The 25,031-nt window shown below is 43.4% G+C and overlaps 2 protein-coding genes across 2 annotated transcripts; both read right to left on the bottom strand.

Moving 5' to 3' along the window:
- Nucleotides 1–446: 446 nt before the first annotated feature.
- On the bottom strand, nt 447–3,863 carry LOC115815021 (E3 ubiquitin-protein ligase TRIM50-like). The gene is made up of 6 exons (XM_030777990.1): nt 3,456–3,863; nt 2,350–2,445; nt 1,839–2,069; nt 1,565–1,587; nt 1,284–1,414; nt 447–988 (listed from the first exon to the last, which is right to left on the bottom strand). The coding sequence occupies exons 1-6, from the start codon at nt 3,861–3,863 to the stop codon at nt 447–449; spliced, it is 1,431 nt and encodes a 476-aa protein (XP_030633850.1).
- Nucleotides 3,864–6,641: 2,778 nt separating this feature from the next.
- Nucleotides 6,642–24,170, bottom strand: atp1b3b (ATPase Na+/K+ transporting subunit beta 3b). Its single transcript, XM_030777421.1, has 7 exons — nt 24,065–24,170; nt 14,500–14,628; nt 12,351–12,449; nt 11,177–11,364; nt 9,940–9,990; nt 7,241–7,327; nt 6,642–6,809 (listed from the first exon to the last, which is right to left on the bottom strand). Exons 1-7 carry the CDS (start codon nt 24,168–24,170, stop codon nt 6,642–6,644), a joined length of 828 nt encoding a protein of 275 aa, XP_030633281.1.
- Nucleotides 24,171–25,031: the final 861 nt, after the last annotated feature.

Raw genomic sequence — 25,031 nt, 5'->3', positions numbered from 1 at the left:
ATCTGTGTGGAGGTTTTTTTTTTTCTTTTTTTTTTTTTTGCAACAGTCATATTTATTATCACCAGTTAAATCAAGAGAGACCAAATGATTGCAAATACCATGAGTCATGGGATGGTATGCTGCTTTCCAACAGACAGCGACAGTAACAATGATTTGACATTTTAAAAACTGCAGAGTTTAAAACCATGTAAATTAATGACGCATAAAAAAATGCTTTTAAGAAAATTATTTATTCAGATAAGCCCCAGCTAAATGCCTCTCATCTGTTTACAGATAATTGCATACATTGTCTTCTGCTGATAATGGGCGATGGCACATAGAACTTTCTAGATTAGCTCGTTACCATCATGTGACAGATATCCTAAATCAATCACAGTCATACGGTAAGCCCAGTTGTCAAGCCGTTCCCTTTTTCATCTTCCTTCTCCTCGGCTCTGTATTTCAGGCTAGGGCAGAGTTATGGGCTGCTTGTTGGCACCGCGCCCGTGCCAGCATACGTCAAACAGCGGGTATACCTTTCCCTGCAGCTCAGCCTGGTAAGAGTAGATGAAGCTGAGCTCATCGGGGCTGTCCGCGTTATAAAACGTCAGCTCGCCCTTCTCGTAGTCCAGAAAAAGCCCTATGCATCGGGGCTGCGTCGTGAGGGGTAGGGCGACGCGTGGACCGGCGAAAGCTTCGTACACGCGTCCCTCCCTAAGACCGATCAACCACATGCCGCCTTCCGGAGTCTTGTTCAGTTTGCCTTTGCGGGGAGCCGTTCCTTTGATCAGGCCCACCCGCCATTTCGGTTTGTCGTCCACCCGGACCTCCCAGTAATGCTTGCCCGAGGAGAAACCGCGACCGGTCAACACGCAGTAGCTGAAGGTGAAACGTTCGGGGTTGTTGGGGAGACGGTTAAGGAGGACGCCGCACTCGACCGAAGTGTTGTCCTCACTTAGCTGCAGCATGGGGTGGGCCGTCAAAGGGTCAAACTTCAGGCGCTCACGAGCTACAGAGGGAGGAATGTAGAAATAAATATGCAAACAAGCTCCACAAACATTTCTCTATTCATGGTATTCCGTTCATAACTTTTGTCAAGGGAATTTGTTAAGTAAACAGTTCCCTGCTTCTAACAGCAAATATCAACATTAACTTATCTTGAATGTGTGACTCAGACTCTCACTTCCAGACCTGGGGGGGGGACCTTAAAGGCTTAAATCTTAGGGTTGTACAAGCAAAGTTTCTAAGCTTTAAGTGAGGTTTAAGGTTTAAACCTCACTTAAACCATATTTGAAATTGTTTACCAGGTAGGACTCTTCTGTGTAATCTTTTCCACACAGAGATCTGGATGTCGTTATGGTTGAAGCCGGGGTTAAAGTTAATGGAGTTATACGTCCTCTCCTCTCTCTGTTCCCGTTGCTGACATTCTTTGAACCTGAAGCATAGGAAAAGAGCCAAGAAACAGGGTGTATACCAACAAGACCGCAGGCCTGCATCACCGCCTCACTCAAACACAAACATACACTGACAGCCATACGTGATGTCACACTGCAAAATACTAACAAAGTCCAAATGTGTTTCTTACCTCGGAGCAATGGATCCATATTTCTGCAAAACAACAGCAAGCAGTGATTATTCTTTCCGATCAGGGCTTTTCTGTCTATTCCAAACTATTTTTGAAATGTGTATTGCCGTTCCACAATGTGTATTGTTGCACTTTTTCTACATCATATCGACACCAATGCAATCCCACTATACAATCCACTCATATGCCAGTGCTTTACGCGCGGCATGGGCTTCCTCCTATGTTAGATCTGCATATGCAGTAATGTGGCGGCGTCCTATTTGCAGTCACTCACTGTGATAAAGCCCAGATGGCCCTCATCGCTCAGGGCGTCCAGCGTGGCCTCGGCCTCCTGGAAGCGCGCCAGCAGCTGGGTCATCTGATCGGCCTGGGCCTGGATGGATGCGATAAGGGTGGAGGCAGTGCTCTCCACACGCTGCATGAAACTGGCCTCTTCCAGCTCCACGTACCGCCTCAGCTCGCCAAACTCCTTCCTCACCACCCACTTAAGCACGTCGGATTCATTCTGCGAGAAACCGCGCGTCCCAGCGCGCATGCAACTCTTACAGCACTTTCATACACGAATTCTGTTTAACTAAGACCGCGCATAGGTTGTAAAGGTAATAATAAAAAAAGCCCATAAACTTCTTCAGTGCAATGCTCTAAAGCACGTATGATTTTCACTGTTATGGGACAGACAAACAAGTCTGAAACAGGTTGTTTTTTTACAAGGTCGTAGACCGTTTCTGAGCCATTTCTAATCGTTCTGACGCGAGATGTGGTTTGTGTGCGGAGCTGTCACTCACTGTGATCCGGGATTTGTTGTAGGCCATTTTACATATCTGATCCTCTAACTTTCGTTTCTGGGTCTGAAAGTCTGTCATCAGGCAGGAAATATCCTCCTACGAATTTCAAATCGATAAAGAGTCAGAACATTAACAGTCACTGAATTAGATACAATGGAGTGCAAGCATTTTAGAGCTAGTCAATCTTTTGCTTTGTACTTGAGAGACCTCTCGCTTGCAGCTCTATTAAATATGACATATTGCAAGTCAGGGTAATCTGTGCCAGTGAACATGAATATGAAACCTTAAACCTAATATGACTCTACTTCAATATTCACACCATGTTCACCAAAAAGTTACATATATATATATACAGAGAGAGAGAGAGAGAGACATGACGCATCACACAATGTTTCTTGTGTCCATAAATATTCAGGACAATAAGTTAAAAAAGAGCACATTCAGTCATGAGCAGCATTTTTCGGTTTCCTTTACAGTTCAGCTACTGAAGTGCACTGAGTAGCACACAAATATCATTGTAAGATTAACTTAATTATTACGATAAGGAATCTACAGCTTTAGGTTTGAGGTTTAATGTGGTTCATTGAAAGCGTACATTTAAGTCTGATTGTCTTTCCTGATTTGAGTAAATAAAAAAATGGATCTTTTTCTAATATAACTCTGTCAGTCAGCGCAGAGATAAGCTCCGAGCTCTGAAAAGCTGTAAAGGATCTTGATTTTCATTTTTTTTTATTCTTTGGTTACACCAAAAAATATTGCTGTCATTCTAAGAAACACTAAAGGACAAAATCCTTAACAGGAAGGGAACATCATTCATTACTGAGGAATTTTAGTTCGGAAAACCGGGGCATACAAAATTACATTATAATGAAAGGTTATTAGGCTTAATGATGAAAATCTAATTACGTCTGTGTCCAGACATCAAAATGAATCTGGATTTTTTTTTTTCCTGCTGATTTCCCCTTGCCGTACAAGGCACGATTCTTGCATCTGCTCCCCCCAGGTCTCTCTCTCTCTCTATCTCTTTTCTTCTTTTTCTCTCGTGCGTCCAGTCTGTCTGTGTGTGAAAATAAGACTGAGGTCAGTACACACGCTCTGCTGTGTACCTTCATGCGACTGTAGACGTTGCTGATCGGCGTGACCTTGTGTGAGCGATGGGCGCCAATGCTTCCGCACAGTCCGCAGATGAGGTTCTGATCCTCCTCGCAGTACAGGCTCAGAGGGTTATTGTGATGGATGCAGGTCTCCGGAGGGGCTTGACCCGGTTCGCTCATCTGCCTCAGGGCGTCCACGATGCGGGCCAGCGTGATGTTGGGAGGGGGGCGGTCTCCGTCCACGGCGCAGCGGCACACGGGGCACTGCAGCTGGCCCAGCGGGTCCATGGTCATGGAGCGGACGCAGCTGCGGCAATAGGAGTGTCCACACTGCAGCATCAGGGGTTCGGTATAGACCTCAAGACACACTGGGCAGCGTAGTTGCTCCTCTAAAGACTCCAAACTGGGCCAGGAATTCATCAGAACCCATTAAAAAACCAATGAGCGCAGCAGGAAAACGCTACAGTAGCCACGTGGAGAGCCAGCGTTAACCGTCGATGAAAATATGGAATGAACAGCGGTGCATGAAAACAGTCCAAAATGATAGCAAACAGAAGTAAAGAGTCGTGTCCAAAAGGTCATGCGAAAACCATGGAAACCAAGGTAAATTTAGCTGTGTGTCGAGACGGGCATGGGCGTCCAGTTCACGGTCCGTGCCATCAGAAATGGAGTCCAGAGTAAGATTTTTCACAATACCAAAAACACTCAAAAAACCAAAACAAAAAAAATCAAGAAAAAGGAGAGCGAGAGAATTGATTGTGTTGATCTGTTGTAGCGGTGCTTGCTGAGCTTTGTGTGCTGATGGAGAATTCTTTTACAGCTGTTGGTGTGTGGTTATCAGCCAAAACCTCTCAAACACAAAAGCAGTGTGATAAGAACGAGGCTGACCTTGTTTTGGTGCTACTCAAGGTCCTTGTAGGCTATTGGCAGGGGTCACCTTCAAAGAATACTTATCAACAACTCTGTCAGCAGACTTAGTAAAGCCACTAAACGCCTGACTGTCAAGTCACACGGTCACTCTTAACTCAAAGCATTAATGTGGCTTTATCGCAAGAGTTAAAGATAAAAGTACATTAGCACTGAGAATGAATTAGAAGCCATAGTTAGGAATGTTTTAACAAAGCCAGGGTCATTTTGAATGATTACACATTCTTTCTCTTACCCCACATCTACTAACGCAAAACAGTCACATGCTGAATATTTACATTCAGTTAAATAGTTTTTTCGTGCAGGATTTAAATGGATGGATCGCACCCCTTTGAGAAGAATAATGCCTCTCTACTCTTCCCAGAAAATACCTAAATACCAACTCTAGAGGGCAGTGTTGGAACACTACAGCAGTAGAAGCCAATGGAGCATAAAGTTGCTGTTTGTAAATGCAGTGGTTCCATCTGCTGGCTGCTCCCCCATCAAGAAAATAGAATGTATTCTCACTAGAATTAAAAAAAAAACATCAAAGATAATAAAGGTACAAGTAGTTCACCGAACAGATATTTATCCATTAAGGACTACGATGGCTTCTGCTGGAATATTCATAGAGTTAACCATTATTAGCTATGCGTATGTCACTGTTAAAGAGACATTCTGTTCATCGGGTTTGTTTTGTGTTTTTTTTTTGATGTTTGATTTTTTTTAATTGAGTCCCCGCGGTCTCATCCTGTCTCAGGTGTAAGTATACAGAGCTTCCAGTCGGTGAAACAAACAGTCTGTCACTGACTCTCTGAAGCCGTGACGCTTGCTCCCTAAGAGGTGCTCTTAATTAGCACACGGTGCTACTCAAGGCCATAAAGTGCTTTGTCACTGAGTTTATACTGACTCACTATACTGCACAGAGATCATTACCTTTATGGATTTAATATGGTGCCAATGCACATATGAGCTTAAATGCATCCGAGTTTCATATTTTCCACTCTTCTTAAAGAGTCACACCGGAGCAGTAGTCTCATTGATTTAATGTAATTGAAATAAAACTGATTTTCTAATGAACTCTTAAATTAAAAAAATTCACTTATGAATAGCTTTGATAATGCTGCATGTCAATGAAGTATCATATAATTCAGAGGTGGTTAAAGTATTGATTTATTTAACGGTCTTTAGAAGACAAACTCCATGTTCTCATCAAAACTCCTGCCTCACTCACCCTTACACTACTAGGTTTAAGACAAACACACAAACAAACAAGCCAGAAACATTTGTTTAAAATCACCTTTATTTCAAGATTTTTTTTAACCATACAGATCTTAAGGCATCTGCACAAAACACAGTTTTTGCAGAGGTTTAAAAAAAATCACTTTCCCTCGGATGTTGGACGGGTTCAACAGGATTATATATACATATACATATATATATACATATATATATATGTATATATATATAGATATAGATATAGATAGATAATTTGCCTATATATAATATATATGCCTATACATAGGCATTGTTATCGTTCTTTATGTATTATCATTATCATACTCTTAAATACAGCTATTCTCATTATTTCATTTCATACTCTTGATTTCGTACAGTGGCCAGACATAGTGAGCAATGACAGAGAGAGAAACAGTGTTTTTTTAAATCCATTAAATATGTACATAGAGAGACTTCACGTCACGCACACACACACACACACACGCACACACAGCAGGCTGCACGGCACTACAGGAGGGAAAGACCACATCAACTCAATGCTGTGATGCATTTATTTACAGGTCCCTAATAATACGGCACGATGTCGCCAAAGGGGGGCGGGGGGGGGGGGTCGCCTCTCGTAGAAATAAGGGCTAAACTGAGAGAGACTGGGTATACATTTGTTTTTCGTTTTAAATTCTTTTTTTTTTTCTTTTTTTTTTTTGTTTGTTTAGTGGAGTGTGTGAGGGTCTTGGCAAAAGGCCAGGCAGGCAGGGAAGGGAGAGGAAGGGGAACGGCAGGGGCATCAAAGATGACACGCGAAAGGCAGACGAGAAAAATCTGACGACGACCCCGTGAGTCACGCTAAGCGCACCCTGCCGCCCACCTTCCAAAAACAGACTAAACTCAGACCAAGAGTTAAGATGAGGCTGTTTCAGTAAATGAGGGTGTGTGTATATATATGTATGTATATATATATATATATATATATATTTTTTTTTTTTGGGAAGGGGGGGGGGGGGGTCTGAATACACGTGACGTTGACATCGTGCTTCTCCAGCGACAGGCGTTCGACTACTCGGACACATTGACTCGGAAGGTGACGCGGCCCAGGAACTTGTCACGTTCGTCATTGTTCCGCAGGTCAGATCCCTCCACCTTGCATTCAATGGTCAGCTCTGAGTTATAATCCTGCTTAGTAAGCAGCAGCTTCACAGCAACCAGCGGCTGTACATAATTAGGCTAGAGAGAGAGAGAGAGAGAGAAAGAGAGAGGGAAAGAGAGAGGGAAGGAGGGAAAGAATGATCAAGTGGGAATGAGAGAGAGAATATAATAGCCAAAAGCATGACTCTGACCAATCTCAGATCTTATGGTAAAGTTTCTGACCGATGTCATGTCTCACGGTAAAGTTTCTGACAGATGTCATGTCTTATGGTAAAGGATCTGACTGATCTCATGTCTTCTGGTAAAGGTTCTGACTGATCTCATGTCTTCTGGTAAAGGTTCTGACTGATCTCATGTCTCATGGTAAAGTTTCTGACTGATCTTATGTCTTATGGTAAAGTTTCTGACTGATCTCATGTCTTACGGTAAAGGTTCTGACCGATCTCAGGTCTTATGGTAAAGTTTCTGGACATCTTGCAAATCACAGTGACAGTACACAGTGTACTTACATGTGCTTTTTTGCCATAGTACGGGAAGTACATCTTGTCAAATCTTCCCTCAGCAGGGAAATACTGCATTTGCAGGGGGGTTTCTCTCTGGAGGACAGGGATTAAGACGAGACAGAGAAGGCATGAAGCGACAGTGAAGACAATGGGCAAAGCAATGGGTATCATGTAGTCTGTGTTCTGTTGCCTGGAGCAACAGATCCAACCCTATTATGTCGTCCAAGATATGGTACAAACTTACCATTGTACGTTACAAACATGAGCAAAAGATGACTGAACACAATACATCTCATTGACTACACCCACCCCCACACACACACACACCCACATACACACACACACACACACACCCACGCACCATGATACAACACAAAAAAATACTTCCCAGCACTCCAATTTCGGTGGCTGTGGTGAGCATGGAAGCACACACAAACCATACCCAAAGGACTCACAGCTTTAAATCCCTCTCTCTCTCACACACACACACACACACACACATCCAATAAGAAACTTACGACTCCATCATTACTGTGAAAAAGGTTTCATTTTCCTCATCACCTTGAAAGCAGCATACACACACCTTTTAAATCCTCTTGTATGCAGACCCATCACAAAAGCACGCATATACACACATATATGTGCAATTCAGAGAATAGCCATAAATGGCTGTGCTACTGTTATTGCAGTCACCAACACACACACGCTCTCACACACACACACACACACAGTGAGCATTAATGAAAGAAGTGACCTTCCACTGCTTTCCTACAGTGTGAATGCTATGGAAATTGGAAATTCCCATCACATATCTGACCACCGATGTGGTGAAAAGGGGATGTTTGGTTATCAGATAAGTCTGAATGAGACTTCATTTAAAAAAAAAAAAAGTCAAGTCAATGGATGACAGTTGAAATAAATTGAAGTTAAAATGGTCCACTGACTGCTGTTGGTTAATCCTGTAAACAACTCAGGAACATAATTATTCAAATGATAAAAAGAAGCGAGTCAAATTAAAGCGAGCAGAGCAGGAGGAGCCCGTTAAACACCGAGGGAAAGATAAAAGGGCCCTGCATTGGCAGTTCATCCATTAAGGTCATCCAAAACATTTAACCTTTCTAAACGTCATATTTCGACGCAATGCATCGTGTACGTCGACCGGTTATTTTGTAGCTGCAGCTTTTGTTAACCGCGACGTTGCGACAGGATGCAAACGCGTCTTTTTAGAGACGAAATATATGAACTTGTACGACGTCCTCAGCTTGACGGCTACAGCCATCCAGAAAAGTCAAAGTCATCTCAATAACAGGTATTAAAGATGATCTGTGCGAGTAGTGAGTCGAGCCAGAAAGTACACTTTGAATCAGAACCAGTGGAAATATACTGAGTGGAAAGGTACTCGGAGGCATCATACACACATTGAGGACACCAATGAAAGCAGAGCTGGGACAGATACGAAGCCAAGCTGTTCCTAAAGAGCAGAGGTCGCCGGCAAGAGCGCTCTGTGTTTAAGTATACTTAAAAAAAGTAGCAATGGACTCTCACACAGGTCAGAGGTCACAGAGAGGTTCGGGAAGGTCATGGAGGTTATTGATACGAGTGCGCGAGGACAGGATGAGGACGAGGCGGTGCTGAAGCGCTAAGGGTTTTATCGGCGAAAAACAAAGGCAAATATGTTGCGTATCGGCACCATCTTGGGGGGAGGGGGGGAGGGGGAGGGGGAGGGGGGCGAAAGTATCCAAAGATAACATGAATGGCACTAAACTGGCAATGAGGATCATGTGCACTTGATATTTCTGACGATCTCATGTTGCGTTCCGTCATCCTCTATCAATCCTACTTGATCGCCTCCCTCGGCCTATTCATAGACCTGGATCGCATGAAACCGCAATGATGGCCATACATTGTAATTACAGCATAATTACAACACACTGCAAGGTTTTTCTTTTTTCACAAAAATCGTGTTCAGATGGAGCACGGCACCTGTCAGATGAGGCCAAAACGCGTTACTGTGATCTTATTTAGTAAATGTAGCACTAGGGAAGCTGAATTTCATTTGCTTTTTTTGTGTGTCTGTGTGTGCATACAATTGTCAATGGCAATGCTGCAAATGAGCCAATACTATGTAGCCAGATGCACCTTCACAAAGGTTAACCTACTTGTGAAGGGTTCATGTAAACATAGTAGTATGATGCACACCTGGTGGTGGAGAGAGGTGGTTTGTGTGATCTCTGTATTAGTTGCTGTTTAAAGCGGCAGGGACGTAGCGGTTACAGGTTCGGAGCTGAACAGAAGCAGTGCAGAGATATGGAGAGAGAGAAGAAGAAGAAAACTGGGGCTTGAACCTTTGGGGGGGATAAAATGGGAGCCAGAACCCAACTTCTTACCCACCAGTGAACTGCCGGCGCTACAGGCAGCGTGGAGAGAGACCAAATACAAACATTTAAAAACGCAAGACACATCCATACATACACACACACACACATACACACACACACGCACATACACACACACACACACACACTCACTTTCACGCATTATAGCACATATGGTACCCAAATATAGAAAAAAAAATTGCAAACAGAAACACACACACAAAGGTACGGAGACTAGTGTTACAACTCAAAGTCACTTCATAGATCACACACACACTCACACACAGAGTGAGAGAAAGAAAGTGAGAGCAGTTGTTTGAGGAGTTGTACCTTGGCTGTGCAGTTGATGTATGGATCTCCACGTGGCTTCAGACCAATAACCTGCAGAGCAAAAAACACACACAATCACACACGCACGCACACACACAGACAAACAAGTTTCATTCTTAATTTGAGCTGCCTACTTATGTTGATGGAAAAAATCCAACTAGATGGAAAAAAAACTAATAAATGACAGGCAGTAACTAATCTCTACCAGAGAGAGACATAAGCTCTGACTAAGATATTTTGGGAAGAGCAGATCAGACTTTTAAAGACCGATAAAACTGGTGAATCTCTAAATTTAGTCAGGCACAGAACTGCAGATGGTGATATGCACAGAGCAGATGGCAGAAGCGAACTGCACTGTTCTGAACGCTTTGTTACAATAAATCTTTAAAATAAAAAAAATGCAAAACGCTTCCGAAAGGCATTTCAATGGCAGAAAAGCCTCTCCCAAAATAGTGTGTCGTCGTGTAATTAGCCATTTTCAAATGAATGCTGTGCTTTGCATTGTCTATCAGGATGACTCTGTACATCCTAAATAACACAGTACATTCCTCCCATTTTTTCGTCCAGACACTGCACATATGGGCTAAGATAAACTAAAGTTCACCGTGTGTGACAAATGACACACTCTAACAGCCAGCGCAGTCAAGTGTGGTTTCCAATGTGAAGCAGATTATCAGCCTTCCATTTTAAACCTAACTTCTGCAACGTGTTCAGTCCTGGGATTTTTCTGACTGGTTTTCCAGTGGAGGCAGAGGATATTATGGTGCTAGTTTTATTGTGTGTGTGTGTGTGTGTGTGAGGCTTGTTTAACAACTGTCATTAATTCATGGGCAAACATGCCTGTGTCAGTTTTATGCTTCAACATCTGTTCGTTCTTAGTATTCTGCAGTGTTGAATGTACTCTGAACAGTGTTAATCTATTCATGGATAGTGTCCGCTGAGCGAGAACTGTGACCTTCAGTTCCAGGCAACTGCAATAAACTTGGGGAAAAAAAAACCCACAGTGTTTTCACTGACAGGTTTTTTTTCCCCCCAAGTCCATTTCAATCTCAACCTTAACCACCTTCTAAGAAACAAACTAACGGGAAACTGGCCTCTGCCAGACGCTGACAGTTTGTGAGAACGCCGCTTTGCTATGCCGCATGTGACAGTCCCTCGAAGGAAAAAAAAAGAAAACCGACCGAGCGAGACCAGAGGAGACGCGGCTAGCTATCGGCGGCCGGTAAAAAAAACTCACCCGGTTCATCTTAACCAGGACGCAGGGCTGTCCCTCGGCGTAACCGAAGGTGGTGTCAGCCAGGCCGGAGCACTGCCGCAGCAGGCTACGCTTGAATTGGCACACCTTCTTTTCCGCCGCGTCGTCCTGATTGAAGTACTCGCCCACCATACACAGCTCGTTCTTCTCCTGCACTGTGTCGTTGTACTCTGCAGCACAGAGGAGACAGTAGCGACAGCAATGGACAGACAGCCCCACTCTTCTCTTCTAACGGAATGAGATTTGTGGAGCAGCGGTGGTCCTGATACACATTTTGGAGCGAGATTCCCGAATGTTTGGAATGAGATCGGGTTGGACTTTGTTTTTTTAGGGTTAGGTTTACGTTCAGGTTGATCTGTTCTCAGAACTCTTTTGGTGTTTAATATCAATCTGTGAGAAGAGATGATATTTTTTTGCACAGGAGATGTTATGTCTCACATAGACTCATTGCTGTCAGTGGAATGGTTGCGTTGTCTTCTGAATCTCTTAACCTCCTTACAGTCACACATACGGCTTGGGTTTGAAAATGTATTCTATTACGATTTCAATACCAAGTTTATACTGATTAGCATGAAATTGTGGTGTCTCAGGAACAGCCATGGGTACACACACATGAAGTGGAAAACATACCACACCGCACACATACACACACACACACACACACACACACTCACACACACGCAGAGGAGCGTTTTTAGGCACAGGCAACCTAGGCGATCCCCTAGGGCGCCACCTGCAGGGGGACACTGACTGGGTGCCCCACACCCCCCTGTCTGACCCTTAAAAAATATGGAGATCTCGCCTAGGGTGCCAGAATGCCCAGAAACGCCACTGCGCACACACACACACCAATCCAAAGCAGTAAGACGCTACACCAAGGGTGTCAAAATCCAGTCCTGGAGGGCCATGGTCCTGCTGTTTTTCTTGTGGACTAACTAAATACAATCTCTGACTGGCGGAAGAGCGTGCCCACCTGTTTTCAAGGTGAAAATCAACAGGTAACTAAGAGGTGAAAACAGAAACCGGCAGGACCCTGGCCCTCCAGGACCGGCTTTTGACACCCCTGCACTACACAGTGGACGCTGACTGTTGATAACCCCAGTTAGAATGAGTGAGTGAGAGAGACAGTGGTGGAGTTCTGGTTCAGTTGACTTACGCTGCAGGAAGGACTCCAGGTGCTTGACGTACCGGTCGTATTGCTGAGGGATGGTGCGGTTGAACCCGATGTCCATGGACTTGGGCCGGATAACCAGACCTGAACAAAAAAAAAAAAAAAAAAAGGGAACCACCAGACGCGGTTTCTCTGTGATGTGGGCCTCTGCTTCACATTTAAAGCAAAACACACGAGCTAGGCATCCCGGTGCCGATTGAGTGAAATAGCAAAGTGTACTTCACCCACCTGTTCAATTCATTAGTTTCAGTACAGGTAACACTGACTTTGTTGCAACGCAGCGATAAGACAATGGTGATAACAATAAGGCTAACAGCAAAGTATAAAAACAGGAAACAAACAACAAACAAACAAGAAAAAAAGACCACGTAACGATGCACCGTGGGGGTTAATCGTGCTTTTTAAGACTTGACTAATTTGCCGTTGTCTAGTTGTTCTCAGAAAGATTGTTTGGCCCGCGGCAGTGGAGAGAGAGAACATTCTACCCCCTGATACATTTCAAAGAGAGGGAGGGAGAGGAGGTGAAGAGGGAGGGAGAGGATCAGTGGGAGGAATAAATTGTCGCTCAGAAGAGGGTGAGAGTGGGCTGGAGAGAAAGACAGCGATAAAAGAGAGAAAAAGAGGGAGAGAGAGATAGAGAGAGAGAGAGAGAGAGAGAGAGAGAGAGAGAGAGAACCTGTAAGCAATCTCACACATTCCAGGGCTCAGCTACACTCCCAACAGGGCCAGAGGAGAGAACTGGAGTGCTTTCATGAAACCTGTAGCACAGGAGTGTGTAGGCTGGACAGTCAGAGTATGCGTACATGTGTTTGTGTGTGTGTGTGTGTGTGTGTGTGTGTGCGTGTGCGTGTGCGTGCAAGGAACAGTAATGGCCAATGAGTCACGCAGATAATTGTAGGAAATTATCCATAGTACACACAAAACTATTTACCACATTAACGTATGCATAAACTCTGAGAGAAACCCATGAACTGCTCTGCTACTCTCAACAGTTAACCCAATATCCATTTTAAAACTTCCGAGTGTTTATGCGACTCACAGAGCATTGGACACAAGCAAGATTTCAAATCATAAGTGGGACACATGAAAGTCATTATAATAAACATTAAAACAGAAATGCACAGCAGAGAAACATAATTTGAGGAGGTTGTGTTTTTCTGTGTGGCCAACATGACTCTCTCTCTAGGCCGTCAGGCTTCACAGTCAGAGCGGTCGAGTCTTTATAGCTTTGACTGTTCAAATCACCCCAGCAGGGTGAGTGTCAGGGCAGATATCAGAGAACCAACAGACATCCTCCCTAACTGAGGAGAAGTGGAAAAGTTTTTGTGTGTGTGTGTGTGTGTGTGTGTGTGTGTGTGTGTGTGTGACTGTGAATCAGAGAGAAACTGAAAATGAAAAGTGTAGACAGAATCCCAACAGCAGAGCTAAGTGTGAGTGTGTGTAAGCGTGTGTGTGAAGGATGAGATAAGGAGGGCCCAGTGGAGTGAAAGATAAAACGAGGATGCTTATGTATGCGTGTGTGTGTGTGTGTGTGTGTGTGTGCGCGTGAGGACCGAAGGACTGGGCCAGAAACTGCACAGAAAACCTGCTTTGATGAAAAGATGATGTGAAGAAACTAGGCAAGTGCCAGTTTGTGATTATGTGGCTATTCTTTTGCACCACAGCACACACACACACACACACACACACACACACAAAGACTCTGTTCCCTTTTGGACTCGACAGGGGGCAATGCATTCTTACGTAAAGCAATCATGCACCACATGAACCAGACTGGTCTTCTCTTCATTATGAGCAATGTGTGTGTGTGTGTGTGCGTAACGGCTGTCGGTGTGTGGGAGGCTATTTCATTTCTCCAGAGCATTCTATGGTCAGTAAGAGCGATCAGAACGCTTAAAACACTTCATTTAAATCCGCCAGTTTTAATACATGCGCTGAATGTCACTAACAAATGTTAGTACATCTGTCCTGTCATTCCATCTTTTCATTTTTTTTTTCTTCTTCTTTTCCATTTCTCATACCTGTCCTCCATTACTATTCATCTTACTTTCCTACCATTTCTGACGTGCTGTGCGGAGGTGAAGTAGGACTGAAGCATTGTACAAGCGTTGCGTAGACGTTAGGGAAACGTTACCTGGGTTAGCCACTCTGTCCCTGTATTTGGGGGTGTAATCGTCCAGCGTCTGCAGCATGACCCACATGGTCAACGAGAACATCCCAGCGAGACATCCATAGAAGACCAAGTAGAACAGGAAGATCAGAGCTACAGAGACAGAGAGAGACAGAGAGGAGGGGAGGGGGTGACTGCGTTGACATAAGACTGTACACTTAAGCTTTGTCAGTCGGTAGTGAAGTATAATACTCATCAGATGGAATGTTGAGTAATGTAGCACTGCTCTACATGCACACACACACACACACACACACACACACACACCCCTGAAATACAAACAAATAAACAAATACATTCCCATTTTCTTATTTGGAAAACTGGCTGCCTCTGATAGGAGTATGGACTTCATCCTGCACAGATATGAATTCTCCATCCTGAAATGACAACATATAGTGCAATAAACTGTGCAAACACCACACTACACTTTCATAACAGATTCATCTCAGATAAAAGACAACAGTCCACTAAACAGCCAATTGGGATCTCCTGAGTGGGATAACTAGCGAATCAGAGCAGGGCTTCCACACAGGCAGGGAGTAATTGAGGTGAAGGATGAGTGTAGAGGGACCAGGAGGAATAGCTCTGATGTTTGAACAGCGCTGATCTCTTAGAGAGATCTCCATGGCAATAGAGTCAGAGAAGAGAAAGACACATGGACACATACAGGGAGACTACGGCAACAAAACAGAAAGAGAAATGTTTTCAATGTGCTTGACCTGAGAGAGTGTATTTGGATACACTCGTTTTTAATAATACCTATTGTAAAAAGCATGCTACAAATAAAATCAAAGTAAACTGAACTGAACTGAATATTTTCTTGAACACACACACACAACACTTACATACATATATATATATATATATATGTAGAGAGAGAGAGAGAGAGAGAGAGAGAGGGAGGTAGAGGGAGAGGGAGGATATAGGGAAGGAAGACAGAGAAAGAGTTAGAGATTGCAAGGAGAGAGGGCCAGTGACGTAATCCGTGAGATAAGGTGAGAAGGCGACAGAAAAGGAAAGATAAATTCAGACAGGAAGATTTGGCAATAAAGGCAGATAAAGCAATGTGAATACATCTGCAAGACGGAGAGAGAGAGAGAGCGATAAGACGGGAAAGAAAACCAAAGCCGTTAAATAAAGACAGACAGCGAAAAAAGCAGCCACTGTATTTTCCATCTGTGAAAATGACAGGGAGGGATTAGGCACAGAGCAGACAGAGCGAGGGAGAGACGGAGAGAAAATGGAGTAAAGGAGGAACAAAGTAAGAAACGCAAAAATGAAGAAGAGTGAAAAAGGAAGATACCAGAGAGAGAGAGAGAGAGAGAGAGAGAGAGAGACACTGAGTTTAATTATAGATGCATTTCTTCTCTCCTCATGTCTCTGAGGTAAACTGGAGCTATTTATAGTCTGTGGGGGAGGACAGTTTAGTGATGGCACAGCACTGGCCCGGGGAGAGGAGCACTACAGCTTTATGGCATGCATCTCTCTCTCTCTCTCTCTCTCTCTCTCTCTCACTCTCTCTCTCTTCCTTCTGCTTCATGCCATAACGTCCATATCAAGCATGTCCACTCTTCAGCACAGTAGCCAGTAACACATGTTAACACTTTATCATTTTCATATGCAGGGCACATTTAACCTGACAGACTCTTAAGAACTTACAGGACATAAAGGTACAGTTTGTCTCAGAGTACAGTCTTTACCTACAGCACAAAAAATAAACGAAACCAGAACTTAAGTCTGAATCAGTTTTGTTTGTTTCATTATTTATTTATCAAAATCCCTCCTTGTTTTCTTAAGCATGGAAACAATTTTATTCTCTAAACCCAACCAGTTAAGTCATCTTTTGCACATTAAAGCAGGAAGAGATGTGTCAGTGGTTTTAATCATTGGCTGATGACTGATTTACGCACTGCATAATGGTCAGTGCATTCGTTTTGTTCTCATCACAGAACCATTTGGCGGCCGTAAGCAAAAAGCACACCAAGATGCTGAGTGCTTTTATCTCCTCTAAACAGCCTCATCTTGACCTTTAAAAGGAGTCTGCCTGGGAAAGTGGAGGAGGATGAAGAGGAGGAGGAGGTGATTAGACTCCTGATGAGTTTGGCTCGGCTACCCTGAACCCCCTCCTGTCGCCACAGACTGATAACTGATCGACAAGAGTGCAGCCCTCAATCGATGTGCTGCCTCTCTCTCTCTGACTCTTTCTCTCTCTCTCTCACACACACACACAAACACACACACAGATGCACACACACACTTTGTGTGCTCGCTCTCTCTCTCTCTCTGCCCTTTACCAACAACTGAGAGCCCAGAGTTCCTGCTGTAGAGCAATGGGCATCTATCAATCCATCACTTCCTGCATGGTTCTGCACAGCAGTAAAGTATATTCAAGAGACAAACACTACACTACACTCAAACGGTGCACAACGGTTCTCAAAACTTTTCACCTTCATCCACCTCATTTCATCCACAGCGTGAACGACAAAAAATGTTAACAGTATTTTATTTTTTATCTGCTGCAGTACGCCGCATGTGTGAGTAACTGAGTGAAGCAGAGATGTTTGAAACATTACAGATACAGACAGTCTCTTCTTTCCCATGTTTTATCTACTTCTGTGACAACATCCATGAATTGCACCACACCTCAGGTGCATTTCAAATAATCCGACTGGTCGCACAGAACGTTGCCACTTTTAAAAGAAGAAACGACACACTCGATTCAGCGATTCATTTCATATTGTGCGAATACTCTCTGTGATACTCTGTGAGTTCTCCGAGATAAAAATTCTGGGATTGCTTCATAGTGAGTGGCCCAAAATACACCACGCTTACGGTACTAACAAAAGGGGCGAAAGGCCAACTCCTGAAGCACAGTGAAAAAGCCTGGTCTTCTAGAGGAGTGATAGACCGAGAGACAGAGAGCTTAGTTAGAAAATGACACAATCATGAGAAAAATCCCTCTGAAGTAGGGGGAGGTCATACTATTTGAAAGTGCAGTGAAGAGAGAGATGAATATGGTTAAGGTTTGGTTCTAAAGAATGCACGTCATATTTTGTAATGTACTGACTATAATCTCTTAGTCTTTCTTCAGTAATTCTTTGATTGAACTCTCTGTGCTCTTCTCAATCAGCGCCAGCATTCATAGAACGGCCAGTGCCTACCAAGAGATTATACGGAAACAAAAACTAAGCTGACAGACAATTCCTTTGTTTAAACCGTTGTTGTGACAAGTTTATTACGCCAGCATTTGACCTTGTGACAGTGGGTTTAAGCGTTACCAGATCCTCCCTCGTTGCCTCGTCCCCATTCACGTTTGCCAATTTCAGAGATGTCACTCAAATCCATCCCCTAACATATCAACTCCCGCTACCCTGCAACGAAAATCAAAATAACAGTACCACCCTCACCCCTGCGGGTCTTCCAGTCTACCCACCACTCTCTACCTCAGGCTCCTGTTTCTGTACGACTCCTCTCCACACACCTATGGTCATGTTTCAGTGTGTTTCTCCTTCCTCTGCCTTGTGCCCTCATTATTTCCTCTGAGAACATTCTAGAACTCCTGAGTGACCTCCTAACCTAGGAGCGGGACTTCCTGAGCCAAACTGAGCGGGAGAGAGTAGAGAGGAGAGATACAAAATTTATATGTGTCACAAACTAGGACCATACACACACAGAGACACACACACACACACACACACAAAGACAAAGTGGAAGTGAATGTGCGTTTTTGTGTGTGTGTGAAGGAGAGAACTTCGAGTGAGACAAAGAGAGATGACGGGGAAATGACACAATAGAAGAGACACAGAGAGATGACTTCCTTAACAGCTCTCACGCTGCACTCGGCTGTCATACGTGAGCAAGCTGTCAGTAACTAAAACGTGAACAACCAGTTCCTCTCAACCCCAGTCAGACCCCTTGGCTGGCCGGCCGGCCAAGAGGGTTATAAATACCCTTTTGAGTGAGGGTGGGTGTGCTAAACACCCCATGAGATTGTAGGCTAGGGTGCGGCGGGGTAATTTAGGGTACCATGCCAGGAGCATGCATGGTAAAACGAGTAGGCACTTTTTGGGAGCCAGCTTTTTGAAAACCGATACGAATGAGTTAAGTTCCATACCGGTTGTGCACCTCAAAATCCACACACTCTGGCCTTTTATACATATGCACCACATTACTGAGCAAACAGGCCAGCACGCATTAACACGCACTCCCATTTAAACTAGCTAACCTATTGGTAACCCATGACATTCTGTTTAAGCTCGGCTTGGCACAGGATGCTCTTCAGACAAATTCTCATGGGGGGGGGGGGGGGGGGGGGTCTGGGGTTCAGTAGTATATCATGTTGTCAATGACTGCTGTAAACCTATACAGCCTCTTGCTGTCACTGCACAGGGCATTCTGCGAACTCGGCTAACTACCGTCACATTCATTTATAGCATGCACGTTCGTAGCGAAAGATAAACATAAACAGACAGCTTACGGCTGTAAAACATAAAATCCGCTATTATAATACGTGGACCTAAGAAACAATTATCAAAACAAAAAACGGTTTACTATGTAATTACTCTATTTAGGGTACTTAGATCATATAGGTTTGATTACCACTGCAGTAGTACCAGAGGTTAGTGTCCATTTGAACTATGTATTACTCTACATACTGACCCTAACAATGTTTACAGATAGTTGGTTTTTCAAAACAGTCGTGTGTCACACCAATTCTCATTTGGCAAAATCAGTGGTGCTAATGCTGGTGGCTTCACTCTGATTGGTCCTAATAGCCTCATTTTGAATCTGCTTCCAAACTATATGGGATCCTTCAGCAGGCAAAGCAGACATGTCTCAAACCTGTGATCTTGTTTTCAGTGCACATCCTGGTACAGCAATATAAAATGATCATAACGTGTGGATTTTTCTGGAAAATTCATACAATGAAGATGGCAAAGGTGACAAAGAGTAGAAAGTTTGCAGGCCATTTACATAAATCTACACATTACAACAATACTACACCCATCCACACATTCATGGTGGAGCAGAGTGTGAAGGAACAGTATGTGTAGGTTCTATAGCTTTGATTTGGGCATTTGGGGCAGGGTAGAATTTAAGAGTATACTCAGTGATGATGAAGAGAGGAAAAAGAGGGAGAGATTGGAGGAACAAACAGCTGTGATTCCCTCCTCTACCAGAGCCTTCCCTCCAGGCAAACATGGAGAGCAAATCTTTTTTTATCTCTGTTCATTGTTCCGTCACTACATATTACTCAAACATATGATTTCTTCCTTTCTTCTTCTTCTTCTTCTTTTTTTTTCAGAGACTGGGCGGGGAAACAACGCTTCAGCATGGGACTGGACGATTTTTAACATTTTTAGCGTAGCAATGGGGTCGTGGCGGTTTTAGCTGCTTGTGGGAAAAGAATGGGTGAGGAGAATGCAGAAACCACCGTGTAGGCCCCACAGTATTGGCCAAACAAAGCACAGGAAAACACAAAATCTCTGCCAATTTGCCCCTGAGATCATCATTTGAACCTACGCCAACAGAAGGCATTGGTTGTAAGACTGAAAGGATGCTTTGGCACACATGAGTGCGTGAGAGAGGACAGCAAGTAACTTTGCCTAAAATCTGAACGATCTGAAAAAGTAGCCCGATAGCCTACAATTTCAGAACGTCACTTATCTGTTATTCCATTTTAAACTTCAAAAACTAATCCTGAAAGCTCAGACATTCACATGGACACACACAAACACACACACACGCACATGTACGAATACACAGACACAAACACAAACACAAACACACACACACACACACACCCTGTCCCTAAATGAACACATGGCCCTGACCTGCGGGGCCATTTCACGCTAGCGTTAACTCCGCAGTGCCTGGTAGGAGCAGAATGTTTCATTGATAAAATGCCATAACAAGCTCATTGTTTGCCATGTGAAAGACTTGCATCACTGCCACATGGCTGGCTCCATTGGAGAAGAATGTTCCTTTCATTGCCCGCTAACTGCCCATGGTAAACAGACAAGCCAAGAGAACACTATCCACTTGCATCAATCGACCTCGTTCAATTGCCCAACCTTCAAACCTCGGGCTTTCAACCACCTGTGGAACCCTCAGTGCAACTACAATGCAACTCAGTGGATCTTAAACCAGGGCTACCGTTTTGACTCGTATGAATGGGTTCTGTGTATACGTAAGAATCTGGCTTTTGATGTACACGTGCCTGAGTTGATTCAGTGTGAGTATAAAAGTATGTGTTACGATTCTGTTCATCTCACTGCTTTGTACATGTTTCATTCAGATGCACATGCTAGCCTGAAATGTTAATTAATCAACTGCTTGCACTCATATTGTCTTTGGGTGAACTGTAAACAAGGGAAGAGCAGCCACCATCAGCAGGATACTGTTCTTGATATGAGTTGCACAAATAGAATTCCACTGGGGGGAAAAAATTTAACTTTTTAAGAGTTAAACAAATATGACAGCAGATAATTACTTTTCCAGTTACAGCTGATGCCATGACCTGGGTGCATGTGGAAACTACAAAAAGAAGGCAGGAAGATATATATATATATAAAAAAAAAAAAACGTTCCGACAAACTTTGTGAATATCTCAGCATTCCTCAATACTTGAAGAGCGCACTGTGCCTTGCGTTAAAGAAAATGTTGTCACCTTTCAGCTAGCGTACTTCAAAGCAGCACTGTTGTAACACTGCGGTGGGAATTCTGATACTGCTTTGTTTTTTTTTTTATATACTATGTGTATGCATGTGCATCTGTTTGTGTGTAAGTGTGCATGTGCAGATAAAGTATATAAAATTGTGCTGTATTTCTTGATGCAAGGATGTTACTGCACTTGTGTGAGAGGGGAAGAAAGCAGATTAACCACTAACTACTGTAGCTACTGTACAACTGGGCAGACTGAACAGTAATAAACAGGGCTAATCCATAGAGACATATACCAGAGTGCAGAAGGACTGACAAACTGATTAGGAAGTGAGATCAAAAAACTCCACATTAACTCGAGCCAAATCCTTTTTTTTTTTATCTCTTTAAAGCTCAACCTTCATTCTCTGGCTTTCTCAGGGAAACTCAAGGCAACTGGGACGTCGAGATGAGACAGACATGACAGCGCTTCTACTGCGTAGTTTTTTTTGTGTGTTTTTTTTTTTTTAATTCCTCTGTCACAACCAGGTCAATTCTCACGCATCACGGTCTCAGCAGAGACTGTGATCTCAAACCACAGTATTCGCTCATTTAGACTCTTCACCAAAATGGGTGGGGCCTCATCTATAGATGCCATAGGTTTCCTTATCGTTACCTATAGCTGCGTTAATATTCTTGAACGGTTAGCGCTCCTGATAGCCAACCAGTAACACATCTCACCTCAGGCACAAGGACGAGTATATTAAATTCCATCAGCACACAGATGTGTATAATGTAGGCTACCAAGTAGAGCTTGCTACAGGACAACCCGCAGAGATAAAACAGTCACTAGACCACATTTTATCATCTGCAGCTGCCTTCTTAGAAAAAAACCCCACAAGAGATGCATGGCTCCCATTCGTTTTGTTTCCACATTCCTTGTAGTGGCAAACAATTGGAATGTTGTTGTTTTTCTTTTTTTTAAATAGCAATTAGCTGTCTATCAGAGGCCTCCTTGCCCGCAGTCGAAAGAGAACCGATTTGACCTTGAGAGGAGAGGGGAGGGACAGGGGGAGGAGAGAGCTAAAGCAATGCGCCGAGGAACACCCATCCGGGTGTGAAACGCAAAGGGTACCGCAGAATGAGAAACACAACACGGACATCAATTTAGTCAACGACTAATCACGTAAAAGACATTCCCTCTACCATAGTTAGTCACCAGGCAACAGATGCTGTTTTAGAAAAGTAAAAACATGATTGCCTTGACATCCTTCAGTACCGCAATATTTTACATATTAAAAGCAATATTGCTATGCACGGCTACATAGCCGTCGAAGTAATTGTGACTACATTCACTTCTTGCAACCCGCAAACGACAAAAGCCCGCTGGCTGACAGACACCTGGAAAAAAACAACAACTGTTTATTCGTATTCACACTCCGTTAAATGTCTACATCTGCAAAATGTAAGAGACGCCAGGTGCATGGCTGATACACTGAATTCTCAAAAGAGACACATATTCTCATATTATCATTCTCGTACACCGACTATCAATAGATAGAGGGGTGAGACGTGGAATTTTCCTCTCTTGCGCGCGTCTCCGGCCGTAAAATACTGCAAGGGTAATTTGCATATCAAATGAATCTAGATCATACGTCACGACGGCAGCGAATGACTGACAGCTAGAAGCAGCCACACACTCCAGTAGTCGCACAGCATAGTAACAGTATCCCGATTATGTTTCCGCTTTTGGGGTACCCCCGCATTGCTGGGCACGCACAAAATCATCGCCTTCAAAATGCTCGAAATAAAGCACGCGCCTGAAGAATAGGGATAAGCAAAAATCCTGATGAGGACAGGTGCCACGGTCGTTTGATCCTTAACGTAACACGTTTGATTTTGATCATATTAAGTTTGTGTGCTTTTGGTGCAAGCCATCATTTCAAATTAAACTGCGAACATGGTGATGACATAAAAGCAAGGCTATACTTAGAATAGACCACCCCCCACCTCCCCGAGCCTCGTGCGACACCGATTCGTGGATCCATTGAAGAACACCGCCAATGTTCTTCTAACCACATTGAAGTGACATAGAAATTGTAGAATTCTTATGATCGTAGTTTTGAAGTGATATCAGGAATACCTGATAATAGGAGAATTCGTTTGATCAAAGTAGTTTCTTCAGTTGCAACCCACATATAATGACATTCATTCTGCTGTGGATATGCCTATGCTACGGCCTGCTTAGACTTTGTAAGCCTATTTGTATCATGAATCTGTTATAAACGTAAGCCCAAAGTTAATTAGTCAATTTTATGTTATTCACATCGCCACCGTAGTAGAAATCAAACGAAAGGTTTTCAGAGATTTGATTAAGTCTCACGACACCCCAACGAAATTAATCAAGTTTAATAAAGAAAACGTTTATTTATCTATTTAGATGCGTGTCAGTGACAACATGCTGACAAAATCTGCGACAGATTTTACAGTTTAATGGCAACCGCTGACAGTAATGTACTAAAAGACAATCCCATTATTACCCATGCGGGACTTCACATTTGCCTCAATGTAACGGATTGCGGGCAGTACAGCCTCTCAACCCAAACAACCTCGTCGTCAACTGTCCGCTTCTGGAGAACATATCATTCCTGTCTATGTATGAAAATTGTCTTTCAATGAGGTAATCGTCATATGAGACACAAATGCCTTATTATCTGTGCTAAGAATGAATAGAAAATCTTTGTTCACACTAGGAACTTAAGTGAGGGGCGCAAGTGAACGTGAATCTCCACAATAATCTGTACCAAGACATCATTAAGTAAGATTCATTTTTAATAGAGCTAGATATTGGTATGATGATACCTATATGACAGGAACACGTTCTTACCCCAGCTACTGGCTGTGCGCCCAATGAACTCCCCAGTTCGTGGATTGTAGATAAAATCTTTCCAACTCGACTGTTTTTCATCGGGTTTCTCCTCCTTGTTCGACATGGTGAGGTTAGGATGGACAAACCAGATTGCAGAGGATGGTTGATGAGGAAAAAATTATGATTGTATTCACAAATCAAATGGCACAAATGTATAATTAAACAAATGGGTTTGTGGACGCTCCGGACCCTACGAGCTTGCTCTCCCGTTCACCCTCTCCACACGGCTACAAGACTGCAGCAACTCAGCTCTGGGAGAATTCGCGTTTGAAGCACCATAGCGCAAGCGCAGTGCGCCAAGATCGAAATTCCAAGATAGACCTGATTAGCTCAATTAGACTGAAAACGGTAACTGTCGGATTTATATGGGCAACTAAATCACGTCTTCGTGTTTGAAGAAAAAGAACCCGCTTTCTTTAACTGTGAATTCACCTTTTGGGTTGAATCTTTGTCACTTACTCAACAAATCAATGACAAACCAAGTGCTAATTGACACCTTTATTAACTATCAATGGTTAGCGTTAGGCTGATAGGAATTACCGGGATACTATTAGTAGCAAAAAAGACAGTTACGTCTAGCAACAAAAATACAGCGCACAGTAAGATTTCAGTGGGACATATAGGCTGGTAAAAACGAGAAACAGTTTTGTAGTGAGTTTAAATGCTACCATGTGAATTATTACCTTCAGTGTGCTGCCATATCAAGTGAACTTGTTTTAAGAGGTTGCTACGAGACTGCCAGTACCGTCAGTTATAAACTTTACAAGTGAGTCTCGCGCGTATGATGAGACAGTGCCGCAGCCCAAGATATAAAAAAAAAACCCCAAAACAAAACAGCCAGTCACATCGTCTCACATTCCAACACCCATATCAGAGCTAATAAGTAAAATACGTGATCAAATTTGAACTTCTTCTGTAAAAGTGG

This window comes from Chanos chanos, chromosome 6, assembly GCF_902362185.1.
Source record: "Chanos chanos chromosome 6, fChaCha1.1, whole genome shotgun sequence".
NCBI lineage: Eukaryota > Metazoa > Chordata > Actinopteri > Gonorynchiformes > Chanidae > Chanos > Chanos chanos.
Note: the sequence above shows the minus strand (reverse complement) of the source record. Positions and strands in the feature narration are given on the sequence as shown.

Excerpts from the sequence above, each read along its gene's own strand:
- LOC115815021 (XM_030777990.1), bottom strand. The coding sequence starts at position 3,863 with ATGAATTCCTGGCCCAGTTTGGAGTCTTTAGAGGAGCAACTACGCTGC. Across the intron at positions 2,070-2,349 it reads ACAACAAATCCCGGATCACA|AATGAATCCGACGTGCTTAA; the intron begins GTGAGTGACAGC and ends GGTTTCTCGCAG. Across the intron at positions 1,415-1,564 it reads TATGGATCCATTGCTCCGAG|GTTCAAAGAATGTCAGCAAC; the intron begins GTAAGAAACACA and ends CCTATGCTTCAG.
- atp1b3b (XM_030777421.1), bottom strand. The coding sequence starts at position 24,170 with ATGTCGAACAAGGAGGAGAAACCCGATGAAAAACAGTCGAGTTGGAAA. Across the intron at positions 14,629-24,064 it reads GCGCACAGCCAGTAGCTGGG|CTCTGATCTTCCTGTTCTAC; the intron begins GTAAGAACGTGT and ends CTGTCTCTGTAG. Across the intron at positions 12,450-14,499 it reads GGACAGAGTGGCTAACCCAG|GTCTGGTTATCCGGCCCAAG; the intron begins GTAACGTTTCCC and ends TTTTTTGTTCAG.